General features: G+C 44.8%; 1 protein-coding gene across 1 annotated transcript; it reads left to right on the top strand.

Moving 5' to 3' along the window:
• The first annotated feature begins 927 nt into the window (after positions 1-927).
• Positions 928-21,580, top strand: CCDC198 (coiled-coil domain containing 198). The gene is made up of 6 exons (XM_077820596.1): positions 928-1,153; positions 4,073-4,155; positions 11,092-11,178; positions 12,787-12,885; positions 14,323-14,506; positions 21,333-21,580. The coding sequence occupies exons 1-6, from the start codon at positions 928-930 to the stop codon at positions 21,578-21,580; spliced, it is 927 nt and encodes a 308-aa protein (XP_077676722.1).
• The last annotated feature ends 5,402 nt before the right edge of the window (positions 21,581-26,982 follow it).

The raw sequence follows: 26,982 nt of genomic DNA on the forward strand, positions 1-26,982 counted from the left end.
CCCCCAAACAATCCTCCTCGGGTATCCCAAGCTCTGTCTTTATAATGTAATTGATCCCCAGCTGTCCAAATAAGTTGTGTTCTCTGAAACTGATAGTTAATATGGATGATTGATTATTATTCTAGGTACCAGGTGGGTTCGCACTGTGAGGTGTGGAAAGGTCCAAGTAGGCTGATGTTTAGCACAGAGATGACTAGAGACAAAAAAGGATGGATTATTCCCTTCTATGTTTCTCCCCTTTGGGCCAAATTCTACTTTTGGTTACACTCATGCAAGTTGAGGGAAGTTACGGGGCCAGATACGCTCTCAGATACACCAGTATAGCTCTAGAGTAAAGAATAAGTGGTTCCTCACTTTGGCAGTGCTTAAGTCCATTTCCTCTGCCTGCTAGCACTTCAAGGACAAAATTTCCTGAGTAAGATCAACGTTTTTACAAACCAGCTGGTCATAGCAGCAAAGGGAAACTTCTCAAGGCCAATCACTAGTTAAATGAGCAACTTTTAGTCAGAGTGTTTTAAGATGTAAATATTTATGGGAGAGAGGAAGACGCCCTGAGGCCATTATCTGATATTTGGTATTTACCTCAGACGTCTCTGGATTAGTTTAATATTCAATAGCAGCCAGCCTCTCATCTGCTCAAGGAAGTGGCCAGCCCAGGTCAATGTTTAACTGGGCTCACCAAATCTGGATTTAGGAAGGAAAGGCTTGGGGACAAATAGCCATGGAAACTGGCTTACCAGACACCCAATCAGCTCTGTGTGTGTGTATGGTCAGGCAGACCGTGAAAGTTGCCCTGGAGGGAACCTGGGAGCTTTATAAACAGGCATTGCCTTCAAAGGGAGCCAAAGACACAGATCAGTGCTACAGTCAAGTCCAGGAACTACTGCACAGAGTCTTGTCATTCTTTGAATGTTGTAACTCAGTAAAATGGGCCTGAGCTACTCCAGGACTCATCATAAGGTGACAAAAGTGGCACCAGTGCAAACCAAAGAGGAGGTGCCTCCTTCCCCTTGCACTGCTGCGGTATGTGGACTTCACAGCACCCTGGACGAGAGAAGTTTATGGTCATTTGCAGCCATGGAGGAGAGAAATCCAGTGTTTCAAAGGCAGCTTCCACCCCTAAGAGAAACTCTGTATGGCAGATGCTCCACAGGTAACCTGGCCATGGATAAGCAACTGCCCTTTCTAGGGTGCTTGGTTTGGCTGATTATTTGTTCTTCGTGTTTTCTGTTGCCACATAGATATATGGCTCAGCTTAGTTCTTGCATTTGAACTAAGACAAATGGTAGAAAGCTGAAAGGTTCCCAAATGCAGTTGTGTATGTGTGTGCATGTGTAGGTGTTATTCTAGGCATGTGTCTGTTTCTGACACTTCCTGAATATTACACCATTGTGGGGGGAGGACATCATTTTTTTTAGCTTGTTTTAGAAAACTGTCTCAATTGTTTATTTACATCTCAAACAGCCCAGATCATGCTACCCTTGATTGCGAGAGTCATCCTTACACATGGAAGGTGTCCCATTGACCTTAACTTCAATGGGACTAGATGTGGAAGAGTTACAGGACAGGTCCTGAGGCGTACTTCTGGAGCGACCCCTTAATATGTTACTATACATCTCTATGATGCATCTATAGTTATGTGATCCACACACAGCCCTGGGTTAAACCCAAAGAATTATTCACAGTTTGGACAAGGGCGCTCAGCTGATGTAAATCAGAGCAGTAATAATAATATCAAGCTCTTACCTAGCGTCTTCCATCAGTAGATCTCACTGCACTTTACAGAAGAAGACGAGAAGCATCATGGAGCTCAGCTGATTTAGATCAGCTGAGGATCTAGACTAGAGTATGGGACACAGGCGGGAAACTGGAAACATTGCTTTGAATAACTGAGTAATACAAACTGTAAGGGAACCACCCTACCGGTTTTACATAATTGCATCTCCTTTGGCTTCAGTGGGATTATTCAAATGAGCAAATGGCTGCAGGATTAGGCCCTAGCGTATTTCTAACAGTGAATTCCATTGGAAGACACTGGTGTAACATGGCTTGGCAGGGTTGGATATTTCCCCCCTTCCATGCTACATATAGATAGTTACGCTAAGAGCACGAGAGGAAATGTACCGCTACCCTGAGAGCAGCGACATTTCAAAAGCAGAAAGGGTCTGGGAATGAATACGGACGGGCTCTGGATATGCAGCATGACATTTGCGGCACTTAAATAACTACTCCGTTCAGCAAAGAGCTAACCATTTGGTACTTAGCAAGTACATTTACAAAAAGTCATCTCTGGAAGTGTCATATTCCATTACATGTGCTGTTTTTGCTAATAAGAGCGGATCACATTTGAATGATGAATTAGCTGGAGCCACTGTCTAAACAAACAGATGTCTGCTACACAAAATGTTTTATTTCATTCACGGGGATATATTTCAGCTTGTGTTAAGTTAAACTTTCTAAGAGCACGTTATTGAAGAGCAAAGGAGAAAACAAACAGTAGAATTTCTTAAATTTAGGCTGGGGCTTCGTATTACAGTCATACAACAGGGTCCCATCCCAAATCAGGGCCCGGTTGTGCTAGGCATTGTACAGACCTTTCAGTCAGCCCCTACCCTAAACTGCTTAGAGTTGAAATAGACTTTGATTATAAATTCTTTGGGGGCAGGGACCCTATTTCTGTCCTGAGCTTGTACAGCGCCTAACACAATGAGGTCCTGATTCATGACTGGTGCTCCTAGGTGCTACCTTGGTGACAGGGGATGGATCACTTGATGATTACCTGTTCTGTTCATTCCCTCTGAAGCACCTGGCATTGGCCACTGTTGAAAGACAGCATACTGGGCTAAATGGACCTTTGGTCTGACTCAGTATGGCCGTTCTTATGTATCTCAAGCCAAAAAAATTATTAATAAAGGTGGGAGTGGAATGAGGGTCAGACAAAGGCGAAATGACTTACCCAACTTCATGCAGCAGGTCAGCTCAATATCAGATCTGGAACAGAACTCAGGTCCTCCTGAGTCCCATGTCGCTAACCCATCTATTGCATCTAAGTCCTAGCCCTGAGTTTATGTGGCATCTAATATTTTAATATTTCATTGTCTTTGTATTTCTACTTCACCATCAGAAATTGTTTAGGCACTAACTAGCCCTATGGACTTAAGAACAGTAGCTTCTAAACAGCAGAGTTTCACAATCTGAGTTATAAGCTGCTTTTCCCCCTATATACTTACTGGCTGCTAAATATTTTCTCTTGAAAAGTCAGCTATTTGGGATTTTTTCCACTAAAGTGTGAAATGTATTTAGATCAGCAAATGCCTCTAGTTCCTTACTTGTTAAACACTTGATAAAGCTTAATTCTGTGTTCAATAAATAAACATTGTATGTGTGTCCGGTAGAACTGAGCTAGTCTTTTAATCAGAAGAATTCATCCTCTCTATCAGACATGGAATATCTGTGAGCAGATCAATTTTCTCAAATGCATTTGTTCTTCAGAATAATCAGTAAGCCTCCTTGAGATTTTTCCTCTGTGGATTGAACACAGACCTTTCTCAGTGAGCATTTTCTTTTACTGGTGGGGGCTGACTTAATTCCAGCTGAAAACAATGGGAAGATTCCCTATACCTTCCCTGGGGGTGGGATAAAGTCCTAACTTGGTTGCGACTGGCCAGGTGAATCAGATGGCCTTGTTTCTATTCGCTGCGTGTAGAGTCAAGCACAGATACTCGAACATGTCCACTTAAATGTCTGTTTTCCACATGTGATTTTCCATTTTTATCGGTGCCAGTAATAGCTGATAGCAAGAATGTCTGTGGAAAGCAAAGGACGTGAGCATGGATAAAGGGAATTCATTGACAGGTTTGAGCAAGTATCCAGGGAAGATTTTTTTGCTGGTATTCAGTTCTGGTGTCCGGTGGACACATTTTTTTCCCATGTGCTGTTGTATTTTGGGAGCATGTTACACTATAACTAGAAGGTCATGAAGCTCTTGCGTAATAAAGCCTAATAGTTAATGATCAATTTGAGATTGTATTAAACCTGTTATTGGCTTCTTCTCCTTCTCTGTTCCTTTAAGTGCCCAGACCCATTTCTTTTGACATCATGATGGAAAAGGGAGAAACAAGTATTATTAAACAGCATCCACCTCGAAGACTCCAAGTAAGATGAATTTAAAGAGCTACCTAAGGAGTTACTTGGATTTAATGGGAACATCCTATGTTAACTGTAAACATGCCCGGGTATGTCTTGTTCTTTTTGTAATCTGATAGAGTAAAGCCATCAGAATGAACTATATTGGTAAGAAATTATAGCTCTGCTGATTATTATTTCTCACTCACAATTATTTAAATGAAGGTATTTTGTGAAGAGAGTGGGTTGGATTTACACTCGTGTCACTCCATTTACGTCAGTGGCCTTACTCCTGATTCACACCGTGTAAAAGGGAAGCAGTCCCAGCTTTTAAGAAATGCCAAACAGCCTGACTATATAAAAATAGGCTTCCTTTGTCTGTCCGTCTACCTGTCCTTCTGCAAGTCTGTGCACCACAGCCCTCTATTGGATGGGCCGTCAGAGCTGCTAGAGTGTGAGAGCTCAAGTCTCCTCCCAGTAGAGGAGCCAGAGTGAATAGAAACCCAATGCTACCCACTAATGTGCTTTTTTTCTAGCTCTCTTCTTAAATGGTCTCCCTCGTTGTAGTATCTGGGCACCGCCCGGTCTTTAATGGACTTTATCCTCATCACACCCCATGAGGCAGCCCTGTTTTACAGCTGGGGAACTGAGCCGCCAACGATTGGACAGCTTGCCTACGGTCAGACAGGAAATCTGGGCCAGAGCTGGGCATTGTAACCAGGTCTTCCCAGATCCATCCGAGTGCCTTAGCTAGAGGTCCATCCTTCCTGCCTTCCACACGTTGACTAACTAGAGATTCGTGCAAATGCTAGAACTGCTTTTAATGGTGAAAAATTCTTTTCGATGGGGGTAAGGAAGGTGCAGCGCTGCTGTTAAATTCAGTTTTCTACCAGGCCAAGTGCAGCTTCCAATGAAGACAGTTAAGAAGATCTGTTAAATTCTGCATTTCTGCCATCGAATAGCTGAGCACTGACTCTGTGTGTTGTTAGATTGATAGTTTGATTAAACCTTTATATCAAACTGGAAAATATTTTGCCTTTTGAAGAGCATGCTGGTTTTGGTATTTGATGGTAAACAGTGAGATACTCAAAACACTTATTTTTATCACATGGGCCTCAATCTCAAACACTCCATGGAGCTTTACTCACGTGAGTCATCCCATTACAGTTATATTATCAAGTCAATGGGACAGCATGTGTAAGTCAAGTTATTCATAGATTTGAAGGCCAGAAAGGACCATTCGTTCATCTGGTCTGATCTCCTGTGTATCACGCCTGTACATCTCATGCAGTTACCTTGGTATTGAGCCCATAATTTGGGTTTGGCTAAAGCATGTCTTCCAGAAAAGCATCTACAAACAGGCCATTCAATTAGCATTTACATAGAAATATTCTACCTGCAGCATGCTCATCCTGCTCTTTAGCTTTAGAGATCCACCGACCTTGTATCCCCAGGAGAGAGCAGAGATTATGAGCTTTGTGAGTTGGCTAGGGGGAATCTCCAGCTGGCAGAGAACTGGGGTAACTGCTCCACATCATCCTCTCCCATAGATAGAGTGGAGTAGGTGGGTGTAGCTGGAGTGTCCCTGTGCTCTGGTAATCCCTAAGTACCAGAATGGTCTCTTGGGTTCATAGGCAATGGAGTGCAATTTAGAGCAGCTTGGAGGTTGCTCTAAGTTGCACCAGGCAACTAGCCCTTGCCACCCCCAAGGTTAGGGAGTAGGTCCCACTCGAGTCCTGCACTGTTTGCGGACTCCACCCTTTACTCTATGGGCAACATCACTGCCAAAGGTTGGCATGTTTGTAAACTGTGAAGGAGCTTTCCCTTAAAGTGACAAGTCATGCTCTGGAGCCAGACTACCCACAGATAGCTTTGTGGATGGCCCAAGAGCATTTGATTCATTCAGTCTTTAAGTGCCTAATAAATTTTCCTCCTTAGCTTCCCCTCCTCCCCGCTCCCTCATGAAAACCAGACTTTGAACAGGGTCAGTCTTAGGGAAAATGGCACCCTGGGCAAACTTGTATTTTGGCACCTCTGGCCCCTGCTCACTCCCTGGGTTCCACACCCAGTCTCCCAAGCCCCAACTGCCTCCCCTGGCCCCTCACCTATCCCCCCATTGCCTCTAGGCCCCACTGCCTTTCCCCCATTGCCCTGAGCTCCCTTCTGTGGCCTCACACTCCAGGCCTGTCCCGTTCCTTGCCTCTTGACCACATCACCCCCCTGACCATGGCACCTTGGGTGGTCACCCACCCATAAGGCCAGCCCTGACTTAAAGAAGTATAATATTTTCCTAACTAATCCTCGCTTTACTTGAGCAGTTTCTAACGGGCCAGGCTTGAATGAGTACCTAGCAGCAGCTGTGCTTGGCTGTAAAATCCCTGCCCTGCCAATATCTCTGATGATTACTTTCAGTCCTCTCTCTAGAGCCATGACTGTGAGCCAGCGAGAAAGGAGAAGGGAAAATACCCATCCTGAGCACAAGATCCAGCCTCTTATTAAACGGCCATCTAATGCTAACAGAGGGTTTTACAGAGTGGAACAATTAGGAACATAGGCACTGCCAGACTGGATGGGACCCCCGGTCCGTCTTGTCCAGTGCCCTGTCTCTGACAGTGGTCAGCACCAGGTGCTTCAGTGCAAGAAGGTGCAAGAACTCCACAGACGGCAGATGTGGAACAGCCTGCCCCGCATTGGATCAGAATGATACTTAATGTAAGGGGCAGATTATGCTCAAGGGTGTCAGAGCCTTCCCAAAAGTGGGGGGCCTGGGGAGTGGGGGCCTGTCCTTCCTCTTCCTCTGAGGCCCTGCCCCTCCCCCAGGAGGCCCCTCCTCTTATCCCCAAGGCCCCGCTCCTGGACAAGCCGCGGTGGGCTGGCACCAAAAGCAGCCCCCTGCCCGTGTCCCCGGCCCCCGGACCTCCTGCCCAGGGTGGAGGGACTCAGGCTCCCCACAGCTGCCCGTGTGGCTCTTACCATGGCCAGGCTGTGGCTCTGAGCAGCCCCCACCCCCGGCGGGAGCCGGGTCAGGGACAGAGCCGCGTGGGCAGCTGTAGGGAGCCGGTGTGGAGTCATGGACCCTCCACCACCACCAGCCCTGGGCTGGGCAGGGAGCCGGGGGTGGGGATGGTGGAGGGTCCATGTGGCTCCCACAACTTCCCAGGTTCCCTGGCCGAGCTCCACCAGCTGCCTGCTGGCCTGGCTGGGGGGTGGATCCTGAGGGGGAAGAGAAGAGGAAGGAGGTGGGGTCTGCCCTGGAGAAAAGTGGACAGGTCAGGCCCACCACTTTCAAAACTGGGAGGGCCCTGGCCCCCTGACCCACCCTGTTCCAGTGCCCCTGATTATGCTACCTCTGCCTGCTGCAGGGTTCTTAACACCTTCCTCAGAAGTAGCTGCCAGATTGGGAACATGGGTCTGATGCAGTAAGTTTAAAAACTATATGACCGTTGGTTAGCATATGAATATTGTTAATAGTATTTATTACCTAGAGATTTTATTATTCCCCCCCCCCACACACACACCTCCATGCTTGTTCTAATGCCACTAGACACTGTCATCAAAATAGAACAGCAGTGTCCTTTCCTGGACAAACATTTTCCGTAATACATAACAAAATGGAGCAGGAAGATTCTCCCTTTTCAAGAGGTATTGGAAGATTCCAACTGTGGTCTGGGTCCTGAGGAAGAATCTGTGAAATTTACAAAGGTGCAAGAAGAGGTCAGATTTCCTTCCACTCAGCAAAACTGAACTTTAAAGCCTGAACCTTCTCCTTCCTCTTGGCCATAGTAGGATCAGCTAATAGATTAGTGAGTTTATCTGCCTGCCGCTAGTAACATTATATTCACTGCTATGGTGGCACTGGTGAGAGATTTACAGCCTGGACTATAATTTGTAGTTAGACAAGGTGGGTTAGGTAATATCTTTTATTGGATCAACTTCTGTTGGTGAGAGAGACAAGCTTTCACGCTACACAGAGCTCTACTTCAGGTCTGACCTGAAGAAAAGCTCTGTGTGTGGCTCAAAAGCTTGTCTTTCTCACCAACAGAAGTTGGCCCAATAAAAGATATTAGAGAGGCAAGGAGAGGGAGCAAGGTGACGAAAGCTCATGCTCAAATAAATTGGTTAGTCTCTAAGGTGCCACAAGTACTCCTTTTCTTTTTGCGAATACAGACTAACACGGCTGTTACTCTGATACACTGCATACTGTAATTTGTGGTGTTCGTTGCTGCCATCTAGTGTCATCTCTTAAATTAGTACAACTTCAGATTAGTTTTTCAGGCACTAAAGAAAATAGTGTAAATGGAGGCACGAGGGGTGGGCAAGAAAAAAAGCCACAGGACACTTTTTTATTAGGACAAATTTGTGAGAGGCAGGATTGCCCTGTGGTTAAGGCACTGGCTTGAGATTTAGGAGACCTGGGCTCAATTCCTGGCTCTTTGTGATCATTGGTAAGTCATCGTAGGCCCAGATCCTTCAAGGTACCTAACTCTCAGCTTGGCCTCAGGCCCCAATTCAGAAATGCACTTAAGCACATGTTTCAGTTCATCCCCGCGCTGGGCAATATTTAAGCATGTGCATAATTACTGTCCTGAATACACATTTAATCTCTCTGGCCCCAGGCCTTAAAGGGTCCCATTGACACACGTCAGGAGCAGCATAAGAGTCACAGAAAGGACCTCTGCCATATACCATAGGAGGCTCAGAGGTTTATAGCAGCATTGCCACTGGTTCTAGGATGAACTACCAAGAGTAGGAAGAATATTACTGGAAGAAGAAATGACCATTACAATCAGGTCTGCAAGGCTGATCTGAAGCCCATCCAAAACAATGGAGATTTTCCCATTGACTGCTGTGGGCTTGGAATTGGGTCCTGAGTGTCTTTGTAGTGGGTTGTTTTTGTTTTGGCTCCATCCAACCTAACAATGCCAGTGAAAAAAGCAACAAGGACTCAACTCTGAATTTTCCTGTGTGCTTTAAGTGATAACCTTTTTATGACTAAGTTACTACCTTTATTTCTTTGCAAATCAAGAAGTCCTTGCACTGATTCATTATATCTGGCTAAAGTACAGTCACAATTTAGGGCATGTTAGTACACCTGGAAGTTAATGTCCAGCATTAAGCATGAGTCCAGTCGTCTTCCCATTGACGGCATTGACAAGATGCCTACTGGCTTTTATGGGAGCAGGATTGGGAACCTCAATGCCACAAACAGGTACTAGAGATTCCTCTATTACCCCTCTGCAGTTTTGCCCATTTTAAGCAGGTATCTTAATTCCTTAAAAAGAAACTCCAAACTCAGCTGTCTGTAAAGTGCTCTGAAGTTTTTAACCTTGATGGCAGCTATCAGTTCAAACACAACTGTATGGTACTTAGCTTTAATAAAAGATCTGAGACTACAGTTGCTTGGAAATTTTCCATCAATAGACATTTTGATGGGGAAAAAGAAGTCATGGAGAAATTTTCTGGTCAGCACTATTAAGAAATAAAAAGTGTGCTTTCATGTGAATAAAATGATCCTGATTTTGCGTCCCTCCCTCACCTCAAATAATACCTTACACCATGAGAAGTCCCACTGAATAAGGTCCTATTGAACATAAACATTAGAAGAGAAGCAGCGTGTGTGATGGATATGGTAATTTCCCACCATATCACTGGGAGATCTTCCTGTATTAAGGCTGTGTGTCATTGTGGGCCAAGGATTGTCTAATTCTATGGGGGAGGGTTGCCATAACCTACCAAGAGCTAAGAAGATGTTGGGGGTAATTAGGCAAATTCACTCAGTTTGTGACACCTCCAGAGAGCTACCACCACTTGGAGAGGCTCACGTAAACTGGTTCAGTCTGGATTCTCCAGAGACCAACAGACAAAGAAAGGACTTTGGGATAAATAGCCTGAGTTGAAATGAACTCTATGGCCATTTTTTCAATGGACAGGAACTTCTGTCCAGCAGAGGCCCCAAACCTTCCTAGGAGGGGTTGGAAGGACCTTGGCCCCCTGAGGCCCCATGAGACTGATGGGTGACCTCAGGTAAGATGTTAGCATTCATATAGGAACTCTGTTTTTAATGTTTTCACTGTAGTGTTTACCCCTTAAGAATAAATGTGCTTGCTTAGAAAGAGCTGTGTGGAAACTCCTAGCAGGGGGCAATAACACTGTTAATAGCCTCTGAAGAAAAAGAAAAGCGCAACACAGATTGTCTAAGCCATCTAGCTTGCTGGGGATATCACAGTGTAGGCAGGGAACCATGCAGCCTGGTATAACCCTGGTCAGGAGGGAGAGAGGGGTGGGTCTCTGCCCAAGAGACGTTATAGCTAGGAGCCTAGAGTGGAACACGGAGGGGAGTATAAGTGGAGGAGCCCTGAACTGTGACAGCATGGCCTAGCAGATAGGGCCATAGACTAGGATTCAGGAGAGTAGGCGTCTATTCTTGGCTCTGCCACTGATCTGCTGCATCACCTTGGGCAAGTCACTTCACCACTCCATGCCTCAGTTTCCCTTGAAGCCCTACATCTGTTTCAACTGTAAGGTCTTTGAGGCAGGGATTGTCTCTTGCTGTGTGTAAGTACAACATCTAGAGTACTAAGGCACCAATAGGCACTACTGTGATACAAACACATGGTAATAAGAACAATCCATCGGAAAAGAAGCACACATCTTTAAAGTTTAGATTGTGTTGCTTTAACGCAAACTCAGGTGTTTCTCCTCAGTTCTGTCAACTCACACTATGGCCTTCCATGAATAAATGCCAACAGATGCTGAGATCCAAAGAGATCTTGGATTATTTATTAAGGATGCTCCACACCCATCCCCCCAGGCCCTAACTGCCTCCCCGGCCTCTCACCTATCCCCCCAGTGCCCCTAGGCCCCACTGCTTCGGGGCAATGGGGCCTAAGAGTTAATGTCTGGCTTTTATGTTGTACGATTGCATGGCATGAGGAACGCTGACTGTTAGAAATATTGGACTTGCAGAAGCTGGAACCCGCTGACCTTCCGCAAGTAATCACTTCTGAAAAGCTCCTCAGCCATCAGGAAGGGGCAGCAGCCCGAAAAGCAAAGGTGGGTGTTCCCACAATACAGGTAAAACTGGCACAGTTGCACCATTACCTTGCACAGCATGCTGGGAAATTCAAGTAGCCCGCAGCTTTCCAGACATGTGCTTTGATCATTTACAGGGCTTGGTCTAAAGCTCACTGAAGTCAGTGCTAGTCTTCCACTGACTTCAATGGGCTTTAGATCAAGTCCATAGTCAGCCACTTCCCACCAGGCGTGCTGTGCCCCTCTCTCTCGCTAGCCACTTATGAGAGGTCTCATTTTAAGGCCAAATAGTCTTCTCTACTATGCTCACATAACCCCATCAAAGCCAACATGGTTGCACCCATGCAAGTGAGAACAGACCATGTGGTTGTTTATCCCAGGTGTTCTCAGCTTCGGCCAGCCAAGAGCTGCACTGGTGAGCAGACTGGCTGCAACAATGTGTATATGGGAGGGAAGGGGAGGAGGACAGAAATTTGACATGTGAAAAAAGTTTGACCAGCTCTTTTGGGAAGTTGTCTGGGGCCAGAGTGTTCCATTTAGGGCTGGATCCTGGTTACATCGGAGTCAAAAGTTAACTTCCTTTTGACTCTGGGGGCAGTAGTAAGGCCTCTTACTGGTGCAAAATAAGAGATTGCAACCTCCCTCATCTTTAATTTTGAGCAGCCTGGCAGATGGAATCTAGCTAAAGCAATTGCAGTGTAGCATCAGTAAGCCAAGGGGTCAAAACGACATTCACTAATGTGGAGCCCCACTTGAGGCTCAGATCCTCAGAGGTACTTAGGTGCCTCACTCCCATTGATTTCGTCAGGAGTTAGACATCAGAAGTATTCAGGTGGTCTGGATATTAGGGCCTGATGTTCAGAAGTGCTTTCAGCACCTGGCTTCCCCCAGCAGGCAAACCACATTCTCTGTGTGTGGTAATTGTCCTCACAGTGCTAGGGTGAGATTGCACAGGGTTTTACAGCTGTAGCGTTCCTTTGGTTTTAACCGCTCAATGGGCTTTTTGCTAATCGACTTTAGTGAGTGCTGCCGATGCCCAGAATCTTTGAAAAAAATTGGCTGTCTCCAGGTGAGCATTCAGGAATGTGCCTCGTGGGAGGTGCAGCTTTCCGCTTAATATACTCCGTAAAAATCAGAGCCACAGCACAACCGCTAGTGAGAGTTATCCAGCAGAGCAAGAGGAGAACAGGGAGAATGCAGTATTCTCAACCCCAGTCACTCACAAATGATGAGCCATGCCCCCCAACATGAGATTTTAAAAATCTCATTATTTAAAAGTCCGTAATCTGGGGGCTCTTCTAATTTTTCACCAGCTGTTGGCCAATTTGGGAGTCACATTTTTAAACTTCTCTGCAACCAGGAGGGCCAGAAACGGTTTGGGGTTGTTGTTTTCTTTTTTTTTTAAAGTAAACTGAGATTTTTAAGTAATTACCTGATCCCAAGAGTTGGAGCTTTAAGAAAAACACCAAATATTGAGAGACTTGCAATAACATTGACAGAGTTGGCAACAGACCTCTGTATCTGGTAAGCGGCCTCTTCATGCATTGAGGGGAATGGGGTTGGATTTTATAGCTGTGAGCCAGTGAGTTTGTTTCAAGCATTGCATTTTTTTTTTAAATACTGTGCAAGGAGCTGGAGAAGCGAGTGCAAACTGCAAAATATACGTCTGGAAGACGACAGCACTTACACAAGCTGCAGATGTTAGAAATGAACCGCAAGCGAGAAGAGGTAAAGCCGCAATCTTGTTGAGTTTTGAAGATGTTTGAAAGAGGGAACTGGAATGATAAAATCCATGCTTGGGTGAACTCAGCCAGTAGGTCTGGTGGTCCAGCTGCTGTTGCATCTGGATTCAGATCAGGAAGGGAGATGCTCAGACTCATTTCTCTACCTGGCTGGGTTCTATATTACCAGCCTTTGTCTTCATTGTCTCTCTTGTGGCTGCTCCTTTGTCCTCACCTTTGTATTTGAATTTCCTCCCTCTGTAGTGGTTGCCATTGTGCCACCCAGTACTCAACTGGAAAAGTGAAATGAATGATTTTCTGATGACATCCAAGCCATGTACTGAATCACAGAGACAGTGGGAGCTGGCACCTTGCCTTAGAAACCATTCATGGTGCCTGAAGAGCAGTTCTCTGGGCCACGTTCTCCTCTGTTATAGTGTCATCCATTGACTCCAGTGGGACTGGATTGATGTAACTAATTATTTGACCTTCAGTATGTGTATCTGTTGATGCTTTGGAGAACAAAAGCCTTGTGTTCATCTCAGAACTTACACTGTGTCCCTCTGCCAGTAGGGAGCATGCTGGCTTACGTGTATTATGTCCCCCACTAGTTGTCCCCTTGAGGGCCCGCTGTGGTAGCAGCTGCTAGAGTGATTCCAGTGGCTCAAGTGATAGTGGCATATGAAGTGCTGGAGATCTCACGTTCAGTCCTGCCTGGTGGATGTTGTTTTAAATACCCTTTTCCTCCCTCTCCTCAAGGCAGAGTCATGCCTTATGAGAGACAGTGTTTCTCAGTGGGCAGAGCACTGGACAGAGTGAGGAGACCTGGGTTTTTTTCCTAGCTCTGCTGGATGACCTTGGGCACATGCTTTCAGTTTCCCATCTGTAAAATGGGGATAATGAGAGTTTGTAAAGCATTTCAAGACCTTCAGAAGAAAGGTGCTAGACAAGAGCTTGGTTTTCTGTATTTTTCGTAATTTACGTGGTGGGAATGAGGCCAAGAATATCAGTATTTGGGGGAGGGAAGGAAGCACAGATCTTAGTATTTTTATTCAGATGGTCACTGAACTCAGATAACAGTTGAATCTAATATCTGTTATTTCCTGGAAAAGCTGAGCAATTATTCCTGATTTGAAACATTTGACCACTGTCTGTGGATGACCTGAGTGTGATGGGTTCCCCACCCCCTCAGGCTGGTGGGTCAGTGAGCTCAGTGATACCCCAGTTCCAGATGGCCCCCCAGGGGGGAACCCATTACACTGAGAACTCAGCCATATTTGCAATCTGACAGGGCCCGATTCTGCAAACTTGTATTTGAGCTCATAAAATTATTCAAGTGCCTATTTGTTTGCAGAATTAGGCCATAAGCCTAAAGGAATGCTGAGTTTAGATGTTAAACCCTTGGAAAACGAGTTACCTATTTACTCCTCTATTGCTCATACAGATGAATCATTTACAAAGCCAGGAGGAACTGCAGAAAAGTCTCCACAGGGAGGAAAAAATCAACAAACAAAAAACAAGGGAGCTCAAGGCTAAGAAAGTCCTCAAAAATCTTCAGAGAAACAATTGCTCTGAAGGTGAAGACCTTGTCCCCGTTGAGCATGATCAAACTTTTAATGGAGACCATGGTAAGTAGAGTCATTTTCCCATGAGATGTAAACTTATTTGATGTTTGGAAGTTTCACTTTATGCAAGCCAGTGACTGGGGGCCCTAAACCCCTGCAGCTGTTCAGTCTCCTGGAATGCACCCTACATGTTGTAAAGATGGAGTTCAGAAGGGCCTCCAGGAAGCAGAATTAAATATGGCAGCATTGCAATAAGTCAGGGAGCCTCATAGGGAGGAACCTCTGAACCTTCTTAGTTAATGGCTTCTAAATAGGTAAGAGCAACCACAACTCTGGGCCCAAGTTTAGGACCTATTTAGTTCTCTGCCTGGCCTCCTCTTTCACATATGTGAGGAAAAGCAGCCTGACTGCGACCCCACGCTGTCTGTCTCCCTTTACAAAAACGTTCCACAGTAAGGATCCAAAATACTCTGGAGCAAATCTTCAGCTCCATTGCCCCTTTCTGCCACTCTGGTGATATGAAGGGGCCATAAAGTTACCCTAACTGGGCAGCGGAGATTCTGTTCCCCCTTCCCCTGCACCCCAAACCTCTGCCATATTGGTATGTGGTGGGCATTCATGGGGAATCACTGGAGTCCTGCTGTGTTCCAGTGGTCCTCAGCACTGCCCCTGGGGACCCGTAACAAGCTGCTACATGTTAGAGGAGCCTCAGAACTACTCTAACGTGTGAACAGGAGGGGGAATACCAGTCAGCATCACCTCCAAGGGATCAGAAAGTGCAAAACCAGCATGCAGCCCGCTCTGCCCCCTCCTCTTGGGTCCCGTGCTGACTCCAGCTTGGCCAGAGCCAGGGACTGGGCCCTACGTCTCTCGGTACTGACACTGTGGGATTGGTGTCTATCCCTGTAGAGTGCATGACTTAGGCGGTATTAGAGTGTTTACTTTCTAAGAGTTACCAGTGACTAATTAAGACATGCCCAGTTAATTTGGCCACCAACTTGAGTTACTATGGCTGTTTCTTCATTGTAACACACAGACATTTCTATCAGGAAAAACAAAGCAAAATACCTGCCCACCATAATAGAAAAGGACTGATTTCCCTGCATGGCACTGGGCCGAGTTCATCCCTGGCACCAGTACATGGACCTGCACTATGTAAAACTCCTGTATGGTTGCAATAATTAGCATACTGTAGAACAGAGTTTCTCAAACTGTGGTCCATGGACCACCAGTGGTCCACAAGCTCCATTCAGGTGGTCCGTGGATAGTTTCCTCTAAGGTGCGTGTCTGGGCGGCTGCACACGAGAGAATGACGGGCCACCCACCTAATTAGTGGAGCCGTGCAGGAGCCTGGAGAAGACGCATATGTAAGGTGGGGTGGTGGCCTTGGGGGGGAACAGGGGTTAGGTGGGAGGGGGCAGTGGAGTGAGAAGAGGGGGTGGGGGAATTTGGGATGTGCAGGGCTGAGGCGGCCAGAGAAAGAGGCGACTTTCCCCAGCTTCAGGGCTGTGGCTGCCATGGAGAGATGGCCCTCCTTCCTGCCTCAGCTCTGTGGCTGCCGTGGCAGGGGAGAGACCCACCTCCTTCCCAGCCCCAGCTCAGGAGCTGCCATGGTGGGGGAGAGACCCACCTCCTTCCCAGCCCCAGCTCGGGGGCTGCCGTGGGAGGGGAGAGATCCACCTCTTTCCCAGTCCCAGCTCGGGGGCTGTCACGGCGGGGGAGAGACAGCACATCCATCGCATTAGAAAGGTAAGACTACGGATATTAAAATATGAGTTGTGTGCTTTTATTTGCGGACCAAAAAAATGTTAATTATTATTAACTTTTTTTTCATAGAATGCTTTTATCCAAAGCGCTTTACAATAATTAGTAATGGTACAAACAACATTTGGAAAGATCATTAAGTAGTCCAAGACCCTCAGCAATTTTCAAGTGGCCCGCGAAAAAAAAAAGTTTGAGAACTACTGCGTGTAGAAGAGGGGACTAAGGCTTGTTCACTCCCTTGTTGTGGAACTTGGTATAGCAGGCTCTCCTTCCCCCTCCGCCCGCCTCCAGCCAGGTCACTTATAGCTTCCCCATAGCCCCTTCAGGGTAACCGAAAGTCCAACAAACAGTCTCAAGCCAAGTCTTCGGCCGGAGTTCTGAAACAGCATTTGTTTCACCTCTGGTCCCTGGGATCTTTGCACTCCCTTTTCCAGTGGCTGGTGGGGAGCCCAGGTCCTCCAGCAACTTTTTTGGGTTCAAAAAAGAACTAGATAAATTCATGGAGGATCGGTCTATCAATGGCTATTAGACAGGATGGGCAGGGACGGTGTCCCTAGCCTCTGCCAGAAGCTGGGAATGGGCGACAAGGGATGGATCACTTGATGATTCCCTGTTCTGTTCATTCCCTCTGGGGCACCTGGCACTGGCCACTGTCGGAAGACAGGATACTGGGCTAGATGGACCTTTGGTCTGACCCAGTACGGCCGTTCTCATGTTCTCCCTCTTCTCTGAGCTCCAGCCCAGGGCCCTTTGAGAAAATAAATGCAAAAAGGAGGAGACAGACAAGGGGCCTGATCCTGTACCTGTTTGGGGCAGGCTTTTCCAGTTCTCTGAATTTTCTCTGCCCCATGCTGACTGGCTGTTTGCTTCAACCTTCCCCCTCGTCCTCTGTCTTCAACCTTCCCCCTCGTCCTTCACTGTCTCCTCTCCCTTCCCTTTTCTGTCCATTTAGCTGATCCTCTCCTAAATATATGCAGATAAAGGAAACAAAATGAGAGAAAACCCCCCATGGAACTGACATGACATTTGCTGCCATCACATTGTTCACATTGTGTGTCCTACCCCTTCCCGCAGCCTCTGGCTGTCTATATGGTAATCTCTTTGGGGCAGCATCTGTCTCTTTGTTGCGTTTGTGCAGCACCTAGCACAATACAGTCTGGGGCCATGCCTAGGGCTCCTAGGCTCTGCGATAATACAAGTACCAAACAGTTGCTCTTTGCTAGGTCTCTGGATTCTCTCGCTGATGCAGTGTAACTGTGACAGGTTTGATCTAAATGGAAAAGCACCAGGTTTAAGATGGATTCCAGTACCAGATGACATGGTCACATGTCCTGTGAGATCCCAAGCCTTCATTCTTGCTGGCCTGACTCACAGGAAGGCTTGCAAGTAAACAGAGCCATCTACAGTCAATTGTCCTGGTTAATGGGAGCCATCAAGATTCCAAACCACCATCAATGGCCCATACTTTGCATAATTACAATAGGACCTCAGAGTTATATTTCGTATTTCTAGTTTCAGATACAAGAATGATCCATTCGTACAAATAGGATGAGCACACTCAGTAGATTATAAGTTTTGTAATGATACCTTACAAGAGACCTTTTGCATGGAGCATATTCCAGTTACATTATATTCACACTCATTAGCATATTTTCATAAAATCATATAGAGTGCAACGTCACAGTAACATGTAATGATTTTGCTTCCTTAGCCTTGCTGGGGAAGACAAAGGAGCAAAAGCAGCAATAAGTTAGACTTCTAGGAAAACATTGTGGGCATAACAAAAAAAAAAGGGGCTCCCAGAAATTCTGCTTATGTTTTCAACATCATAGTTGTCCGCATTTCAAACAAGTCTGTCCAGTTTGTACTCACGTCTCCTTAGCAATGGGATGGTGTCACGGGGCGCAGTCCTCATCGCTAGACAGGTGCCTCCTCCTGGTCATGCTGGGGATTAGCTCGAGGCCAACACTCACATCTGCCCACCGGCGCTCTGTCTCTGCTCCCACCTACGGCTCCTCTCTCGGCTCCCAGAACCGCAGCATCCTCTTTGCGATTCAGCCCTCCAGCTAGGTCATCATCTCTGTTTCTGCCTTCCTGGCGGGGAGGGGGGAAGAAGAGAAAGGGAGGGGGTAAAGTGCATATCACTGTCCTATTGCCCAGCCACTTTCCCGGTGGCGAGAGTGGCGGGGGGGTGGAGAAAACCTGGCCCTGCCCAGCCACTACTCCAGGCCCTAACCCAGGGATTTTGTAAATAGCAGCCTCTTGCAGCTCCTCTGTAACCTCTGTCAATGTGGCTCTGTTTCCCTGGTCCACTTCCCCATGGCCCCAGCACCTTCTTCACCCTCACCTCAGGGCCCTCAGCTGCTCAGTCCTAGGAGCCAGTCACTGCTCTGTCCAAGGTGCTTCTAGTTCTCTCAGTCCTCCAGGGGTGCAGTCCTTACTCCCTGGGCTCCTAGCAGCAACTGATCCTACTTTGCTCTGCAGCTCCCTTTTATCTGAGCCTGCTGGGCCTGGATGTCTCCCTGCAATTCCCGCCTGATTGGCTGTGTTTCACGCAGCCTCTCTGGGTCCCTTGGAGGATTCCCCATCCATTGCTTCTTCTGGGACAGGGCATGAGAAACCCCATCTATGCCGGTGTGGGGTAGGTACCCCATCACAGATGGGTATAGCTTTTGGTGTGTAGGTGCGTGAGGGTCTCCGTGGATGAATGGCTCTGTCTGTAGAGTTGGAGTGCCAAGGTCCAGGCTCCACTTTCCATCCTATGTGAGCCCTCAGCACAGGCTTCTGCTGGCCATCTGCATAGGGCTGAATTTCACCTTAGCCTCATGCCCTGGATGAAAGTGAGTGTGAATCTGAGATCAGATTCAGGCCCACTATCTCTAGGGGAAGAACCCCAAAGACTCAGGAGTCCTGCCGGACCAGAGCGGAAGGGGACTCGCGGCTGAATACTGCTGGCAAAAGATATTTTAATTAGATAGCTGCACTAAAGCCACCTTCAAAAGGCAACCTATTGTCCTAAAGAAACCCTTTAAAGTGCACCCTGTGGTTTCTGGTACACTTTGGTTAAACCTTTAATTACAGGCTGTCTCTAGTAGATGCCTAGTTTTTACTAGTTGGATGGTCACGCAAGGCACATTCTACTGTATAGGCATATTAATGTGGAACAAAGATCACTGCATTCACAGGTCATGCCAGGACCACATTGCTCAGAGAGTGTGCTAAAAATAACACAAGCTGCAATTCGGATAGCGAGGAGAGTACAACCTGCCTCCTGATGGAATACCTTGAACTAAGCCCTTGCGACTGAAGGGCTGGAGTCAGCCAAGGACAGCAAACCCTGAAGTGATGCTGTTCCACAGAGAGGCCTTTGAGACTGAGGAGAGTCTGATTCCTTTTGATGAAGAGTTTGTGCGGATGGCTCTGCTCATTCCATGTACATGTGTCCCTTGGTAGAACTCAATATAGCAGTGACTTCGCCATGGCCTGCCTGTCAGGATGCATTGTAGTCAGCCGTCGATTACGCTATACATATGGGACAGCCCTAGCAATTAATACAAATTTGCGGTGGAGCAGGCTCCTCTCCCTCTCATTCATTTGATGAAGAACTCATTCTGAACTGCTTCTCTGAGCCCTTTAACTCTGTTTATGTTTTTTTCACAGTACTCAAGGGCCTGATTCAGATCTCACTTGTCAATGGCATAAATCCAGAGTAACTTCAATGAAGTTAATGTAGATATACAAGTGTGAGATGTGAATCAGGTGTAACACCGACGGACTCTGTTCGTCGGCAAACAGGAGCGAACCTGGGACTTCGGGAGCGAAATGCATGAGCCTCTACTGCATGAGCTAAAAGCCCCATGGCCCTTAGCTAAACCATTACTAAACCATGCTGCCTCTTATCACACCATATATTTAATAATTATGCACCTAAAAATATAGAGCTCAACCCTGCCTGGTGTTCAGCACTCTGGCCTGAGCCTGCAAAGTATATAGGAACTTGGGCTTGACTTCATTGCAGCTAGTCATGTGCATGAAGTTAAGCATGTACTTAACTATTTTGCTGGATCAGGGCCAGCGTGCTCCACAGCTTTTGGGGCCAGTTCTGGAAAAAGGTTCTGAGACTGAACAAACGTTGTACATAAAAGTATAAAATCTCCCCCCTTTATCACTAAATGTAAAAACAATATTTGGTTTAAAATTTGGAAACAGCATAATAAATAGAGGTGGGTGACATTTTTTGGTCAAAACTTTTCAGCGAAAAATGCAGATTCAGTGACCTTGAAATATTTTGTAAATTCATGTCCATTTGCTGAATTGTTCATTTAAAATAGTCTGGCAACATCAGACCGTTTCATTTGGTCATTTTCAACTTTTTGATTTTTCGGTTCAAAAGGACTTTTTATTTCAAATTTTCCTTTAATTTTATTTTTTAAAAATCCAAAAAACAATTGAAAATGGTTGAAATCAAAATGAAACGTTTTGATTTTGTTGAGACAAAAGGTTTCATGTGTCTGGAATAAAAAAAAGTCAATGTTTGAATTCACCAACGTTTTTTAAAAAATTTTGTTTTCAGTCTGACCTGAAACATTTTGTTAAAATTTTTCAAAGTTGCCAATGAACCAAAAAAATCTATTCTTCAACCAGCTCTAATAATAAACATGGCATTCTAGTACTGGAGTTATTCCAGAATGTATCTGTTGAGCCTTGTGCTCTTTACACAACAACAATATGAAGAAAGCACAATGGGCACATTTCTATTCAAATAATCATTTTTACTAAATATTTATGAACATTCAGAACCTAACTACATACAGATGGCCACATTAGCTGGTTTCTGTTGGCTTCTTGAACATAAAACATGGTGAGCACCATTAGAAGGCTCATAAACTATTTAAAGGGACATTATCCTTTTCCTATATGCTACAGCATCTAACACTTACAGTCTGAGAATCTTTTTTACATAAGGAGAGAAAAGAAAAATAATAGTTTGCTCTGCACAAATTTTGGAATTGGGCCCTGGGTTCCTCTGATGTGATTCCACCAACCCTCAGTAAGTCCTTAATAACCCCTCTGCAATTGGGTGTGCAACCCAGAATAATTAAGAAGATAGTTTTCTTGTTTTTAGGAAATACATGGGATGGAGAATTCTTGGAGCCACACGAGATGGCTGAATCCTATCCCAGTCAGAGCAGTAAAGTGGAAATGTGGTTCGTAAAGCATCAGGATCCAAGAGATCTATTCTGGGACAGCTCTAGCACTGATTCAGATGACTGGAAAAGAGAAGAGAGAAAGCTGGGTCACAAACCTGCACTAGTGAGAACCAAGACAGAGAGAATCCCTCTGTTTGATGAGTTCTTTGATAAGGAATTCTAACTGCAAACGATCCGGATGGGACTGGAGTCATGCACTGAAAAAACTCAGCTCTCTGATTATGCTTTAAACCCACTGGATGGATAGCCTGATGCTGTTAAGAATTACTTCTTTTGTGAAGTAAATAGTTTGTGCAAGTATGAAGAAATACAAAGGAACACTGCAGATACGGATATGACTAAACCCATCTATCTTTGCAGGTCTCAAAGGGCCACCATTGTGAAGGTGCATCTGCTTTGTGGAAAGATATAATGAGAAATTCAGGGGAATATACAACAATATACTGGAACTGAAATTATTTATCATGCAGCTGTTTTAACGCAGCTAAGATGGGGGTACATAGGGGAATGCCACTGAACAAGAAATAAAGGGTAACATTAGTCCTACACTCCTGAGACAGGCAAAATGCCTATTGATTTTGGCAGGAGTTTTGTGTGAGTTTGGATTGTAGGATCAGATGACCCAACTCTCAGGAGAATTACTCCCTCCTCTTGTCTCGTCCCCCTGCTCACCTTATTACCTTTGCTCTGCCACCTTCTCTTTTAAGAGCCTCTTTGGGGGAGAAACATCTTCAAGGTAGCTCATAGGCCCTAGCCTGGCACATCCTCACCCTTTTGTCCTATTGAAATGTACGTGTACCTAAGCACAGGCACAAGAAGAATTGTGGAACTAACAAAACACCTGCCTTACCTTGCCATTCAGTCACACTGTGACCTCTCCATCCTTCTGTCAGTATGTCATCTAATTAGCACAAGATCTGCAAGTGACCTTTGGTTGGATTCTGACTGCACTTGTACCAGCATAACTTCGTTGACTTCAGTAGAACGACTCCTGATTTATAAAGATATCAGGGCACAGTTGGGCCTGTTGCCACCATCTGTCTATAAAGAACCTAGCAACAAATAGTAAATAAAGATAATTGATCCTAAACCCACATTCCTTTCCCACAATTTTCAACCTCTTTTATCCTTCAAATTAAGACATTTTTTGTCTATATACTTAGACAGCCCCATCGTTGTAATGCTGAGCAACTCACAAACAATGAATTTAGCTCACAGCATCCTTGTTAGGTAGCTCAGTATTACAATTCCTATTTTACAGATGTGGACTCATATAGAGAAATATTATGGTTGGGATTTTCATAGAAGTCTAGGGGAGTTAGATACCCCCCGCCAACTGTATTTCATTGGGATTTGGGTCTTTAACTCCCTTAGGCTCTTTTCAAATTCCCAGCCTAAGTGGCTTGGCCAGGGTCAGAAAGTCTGTAACGGAGACTAGATTTGAATCCAGATATCCTGAGTTCCAGTTCAGAGTCTTAACTGTAGGCTTGTACTTCCTTATCCCCTCTATCCATGCATGTAACTGCCATGTAATGAGGTGGACTAGATTGTCACAATGGTTCTTTCTGGCTTTATAATCTATGAATTTTTGCATCTCTGCCTGCTTCAACCATGAGAAAATAACTGACACTGTCCCAAGAGTTCAGACTACGTACAGTGATTTCATGACAGAACCCCTACAAAGCAAACTGAAACAAAATCAAATCAAATGTTAAAATTAAAACAAAAAAAGAGATTAATTTTGAGAAGACAACAATGTAAATAGTAAAGGTAGCTAATGACTAACGACTGTTTTACTTGGATTCTATGTTTTAAAATAAATACCTCTGTGAACGCTTTCCAGATCTCACTTAACCACCATGAATAGGAAAATATTGTGAAAGCTTTATTAGGTATAGACAAAAGTCAATGGTTTAATGGGATGGAACAATTAACCTGGCACTGGGCTATACATCTGTCCTCTGAATGATTCCACATATTTCCCTCTTGTGTTCCCATCTGTCAACAATTAAGCTATAATTGGTGGAAATGCAATTTATCCTAGACAGTGCTGATTAGTTTAGCGATAGTTGGGTTGCAAGCATATGGAAACACTGCACACGAATAGGAATATGTGGAATAATCAGCCCTTGTCACATGTTTTATAGGAGGGAAAGATAGGTAACATTAATGAATCAAAATGATTATGTCTGACATACACTTATCTATGGGAAAATGTTTGCTGTTTTTCTTGTAGTTCAGAGTTCTTTGATGCCAATAATGACAAATTTCAAATGTATTGATTTATTCTAAACAATTGTAACCTGTACAGAAGCAGACTATAACTCATTTTTACTCTGATACTTTCTAACACTGGAAATTAAAATGCTTTCCTTTCTGTTGAGCCTGGAATTTAGAGTCTCCTACACACACACACACATACACCAGCTATAGCTCCACAAAAGAATTTTGATTGTAGTGGTTATCTTTGGAGAGCCACGGATTTCAGATGGTAGTTACCTTCCTATAATTTTAAAGGTATGTCATTATGATTGGCTATTTATACTGGGTGAAATTCACCCCAAAGAGAGGGGTAAATTTCACCTAGTAAGAACATCCACACACAACACCAGCACATAACACTGGCCAATTTTGCCTTCTATTTGGCATACCCTCATTCATTATAATTCTAATGCAACAGAAACCCTCATATCTGCTTTAGGAGACATAACTCCACTCAAGCCTTAACATAATGGAAGAAGTGTCATCAGGAGCATGCATAACTTTGGGAGCTGTCTGTAGTTTAATGACTAGTACGAGCTCATCTGTTTTTCAGTGCTCTGTCACTTATGTGTTTATCAATGTCGCCGTGCAATAATGGGGTATTTTTAAAAGAGGAAATAGATTTCTGGAGGACATTTTCTACCAGTTCTTAAGAATGTTAAAGTGCAACCCTAACATGAAAATCTGATGTAAGCACAGATTTATTCAATGGTAAAAAGCTGTGTTAATGTAGAGTTAAGATTGCTGGATGGTATGTCATCCCATTGCACAACACTGAATTGAGCAAAACTCAAACTTCTGAAAACCAGAAAATGGAGAATTAAGGTTGCCCATGCAACCTTAACTCTGCTTTTGTTCAGCAATGTCCCAATACACCCTGTGACCACACCTATCTTTACTCTGCCAGCCCCATTCATGCTTACCCACAAAATCCCATGTAACACTATTAAAGGACAAAAATGAAAAAAAAATTGGCAGTACTAACTTGTGTTGGGGTATAAAAATGTATCTCAAAGAAAGTATCTTTGTCTGGTCTAGAGAGGAATGGTCTAGAGTGAAAGTCCTACCATTCACTGAGGTGGTCCACTGTTATGGACATACATGTGTTAGTGGTCTGGTAGAGTCTGTGGGATACTAGTACTGTGCTTCATCAACAATAAACCTGGCTGGGTGCCTTTGTCCCTTAACGAATCTTGTAGTCATTGGGTGGTTCATTTGAGCTCTGCCGTGCCAGCTGTCTGCGCAGGCCTGGGGCGGCACACAGAGGGAACACACACATGCAGCCAAACATCTATCAACATCTAACCACACATATCAATGGTTCTATTGTTGTTACTTCCCTCCTCTTATAACCTGACTCACATCCAGGGCCTGGAGTGAAGGACAACTATGTGACAGTGGGAAAGTTCTGGGGTGCAAGAGGTTGGGCCCCACTGGCAGAGTTGGGGGGGTGCCATGTCTCCCTCACCTAAGCCCCCAACCTTTTTCACCTCCCCTATCATCCATACCCATTTACCCTTCCCCATAACCCTTTCCCCTTGCTATACACCCACTCCACTGCCACTGCATTCCCTCCCAGGATGCATTCACTTGTCTAATTTTTTCCCTCCAAAGACTTCAATTATATTCCCTCCAAAATAAAATTGTCAACAATTGCAGCAACCTCCAGGCACACCGTCCAAAACTATTTTTGTCTTCAGTGGGGGCTTGTGATTAACTTACCCTTAGATATGTTGATTGAAGGGTGAGCTCACATCAGCTATCGAGAAGTCTGAGAGTCATCCAGTCATTAGAACCTTTCAGTTTAACAGTACAAGGCATCAGAAATAAACTGCGCTGGGCGGGGCAATACCTTGGGAACCCCTTGGTCAAGTGACCCCAAATTTGATTCACTAAAGCTGTTCAGCATCCCCATGAGGCACACCCAATTTCAAAGCAATCCAACTAACCCTTTGGATTTTAGAGCACTTACCGGAGTCGAGCTTTAAAGCTTATAAAATGGTGGGAATGGAACGCCTCTAGCTGTTTTTCTGCATTGGCGTGTGCACAGTGCAAAAATATACATTTTCTTAAATACTGTTCTCAAGCTGGAAGCTCCAAAGATTTAGGGAGTGCCATGCACTACCTTGGGTAAAACTCAATAGACTGAGACCATTTTGACCCAGAGCTCATCAACAGTTTGATCAACTCTGGGCAAAAAATCCCCCCAAAACCAAAACCAAACAAAAACCCCTAGAAACTTTTTAAAAATAGCTATTTTTTCATGGCTTATATCTCCAGAACCCCTGGCTCTAATGACTACCAGTTTAGGTCATTAACCCTACCCTGCACCCTCCAGAGGAACACCAAATCTCAGATAAATGCAACAAAGCATGTCGATTTTAGTGGACTTTGAAAGGCTGACCTTAAATAGATATCATGATGCAACTTTAACTACAGTGTTGCTTCCTTACCACTATAATATACCAAATGTTCTTGCTAACTAGTGTGCGTAAGGACATCATTTAGCATAGAAATAAGTAATAAATGTACCTCATTAGTATACTTAGGCTCTGCGACATCCTTCCGGCAACACCTGATTTACTAGCTACAGTGGTCACCATTATAAAGTCAATGTGTACCTTTAGTCGACACGTAAAATCTAAAATGCTGCAGTTATTTTCAGTTCTAAGCATATGGGAAATGGCAATGGTATGTTCACTTATATTGTGAGGTAACTGTTGGCATATGTTGATTTACTAAATGGTAACCATAGTTACCATGTTTCAGAGTAACAGCCATGTTAGTCTGTATTCACAAAAAGAAAAGGAGGACTTGTGGCACCTTAGAGACTAACCAATTTATTTGAGCATAAGCTTTCGTGAGCTACAGCTCACTTCATCGGATGCATACTGTGGAAAATACAGAAGATGTTTTTATACACACAGACCATGAAAAAATGGGTGTTTATCACTACAAAAGGTTTTCTCTCCCTCCACCCCACTCTCCTGCTGGTAATAGCTTATCTAAAGTGATCATTCTCCTTACAATGTGTATGATAATCAAGGTGGGCCATTTCCAGCACAAATCCAGGTTTTCTCCCCCCCCCAAACCAACTCTCCTGTTGGTAATAGCTTATCTAAAGTGATCACTCTCCTTACAATGTACCATGGGTTGCAATGACATTTGTGTTATTTGATGTTACAGATTTAGGTATCCAGCTATATATGCCTGCTGGATAGAATGTAGCTAGCAAGCCAGGAAGTGCCGTGAGGAAGATTTCATGTTGTGTAAAATAAGTGTTTACCTGGTTAAAATGTAATT

The sequence above is a fragment of the Eretmochelys imbricata genome, chromosome 6, assembly GCF_965152235.1.
Source record: "Eretmochelys imbricata isolate rEreImb1 chromosome 6, rEreImb1.hap1, whole genome shotgun sequence".
Classification (NCBI taxonomy): Eukaryota; Metazoa; Chordata; order Testudines; family Cheloniidae; genus Eretmochelys; species Eretmochelys imbricata.

Coding starts and splice junctions, on each gene's coding strand:
- CCDC198 (XM_077820596.1), top strand. CDS start 928: ATGGGCCTGAGCTACTCCAGGACTCATCATAAGGTGACAAAAGTGGCA. Junction 11,179..12,786: donor CAGCAGCCCGAAAAGCAAAG/GTGGGTGTTCCC, acceptor ATACTGTGCAAG/GAGCTGGAGAAGCGAGTGCA. Junction 14,507..21,332: donor AACTTTTAATGGAGACCATG/GTAAGTAGAGTC, acceptor TCTTGTTTTTAG/GAAATACATGGGATGGAGAA.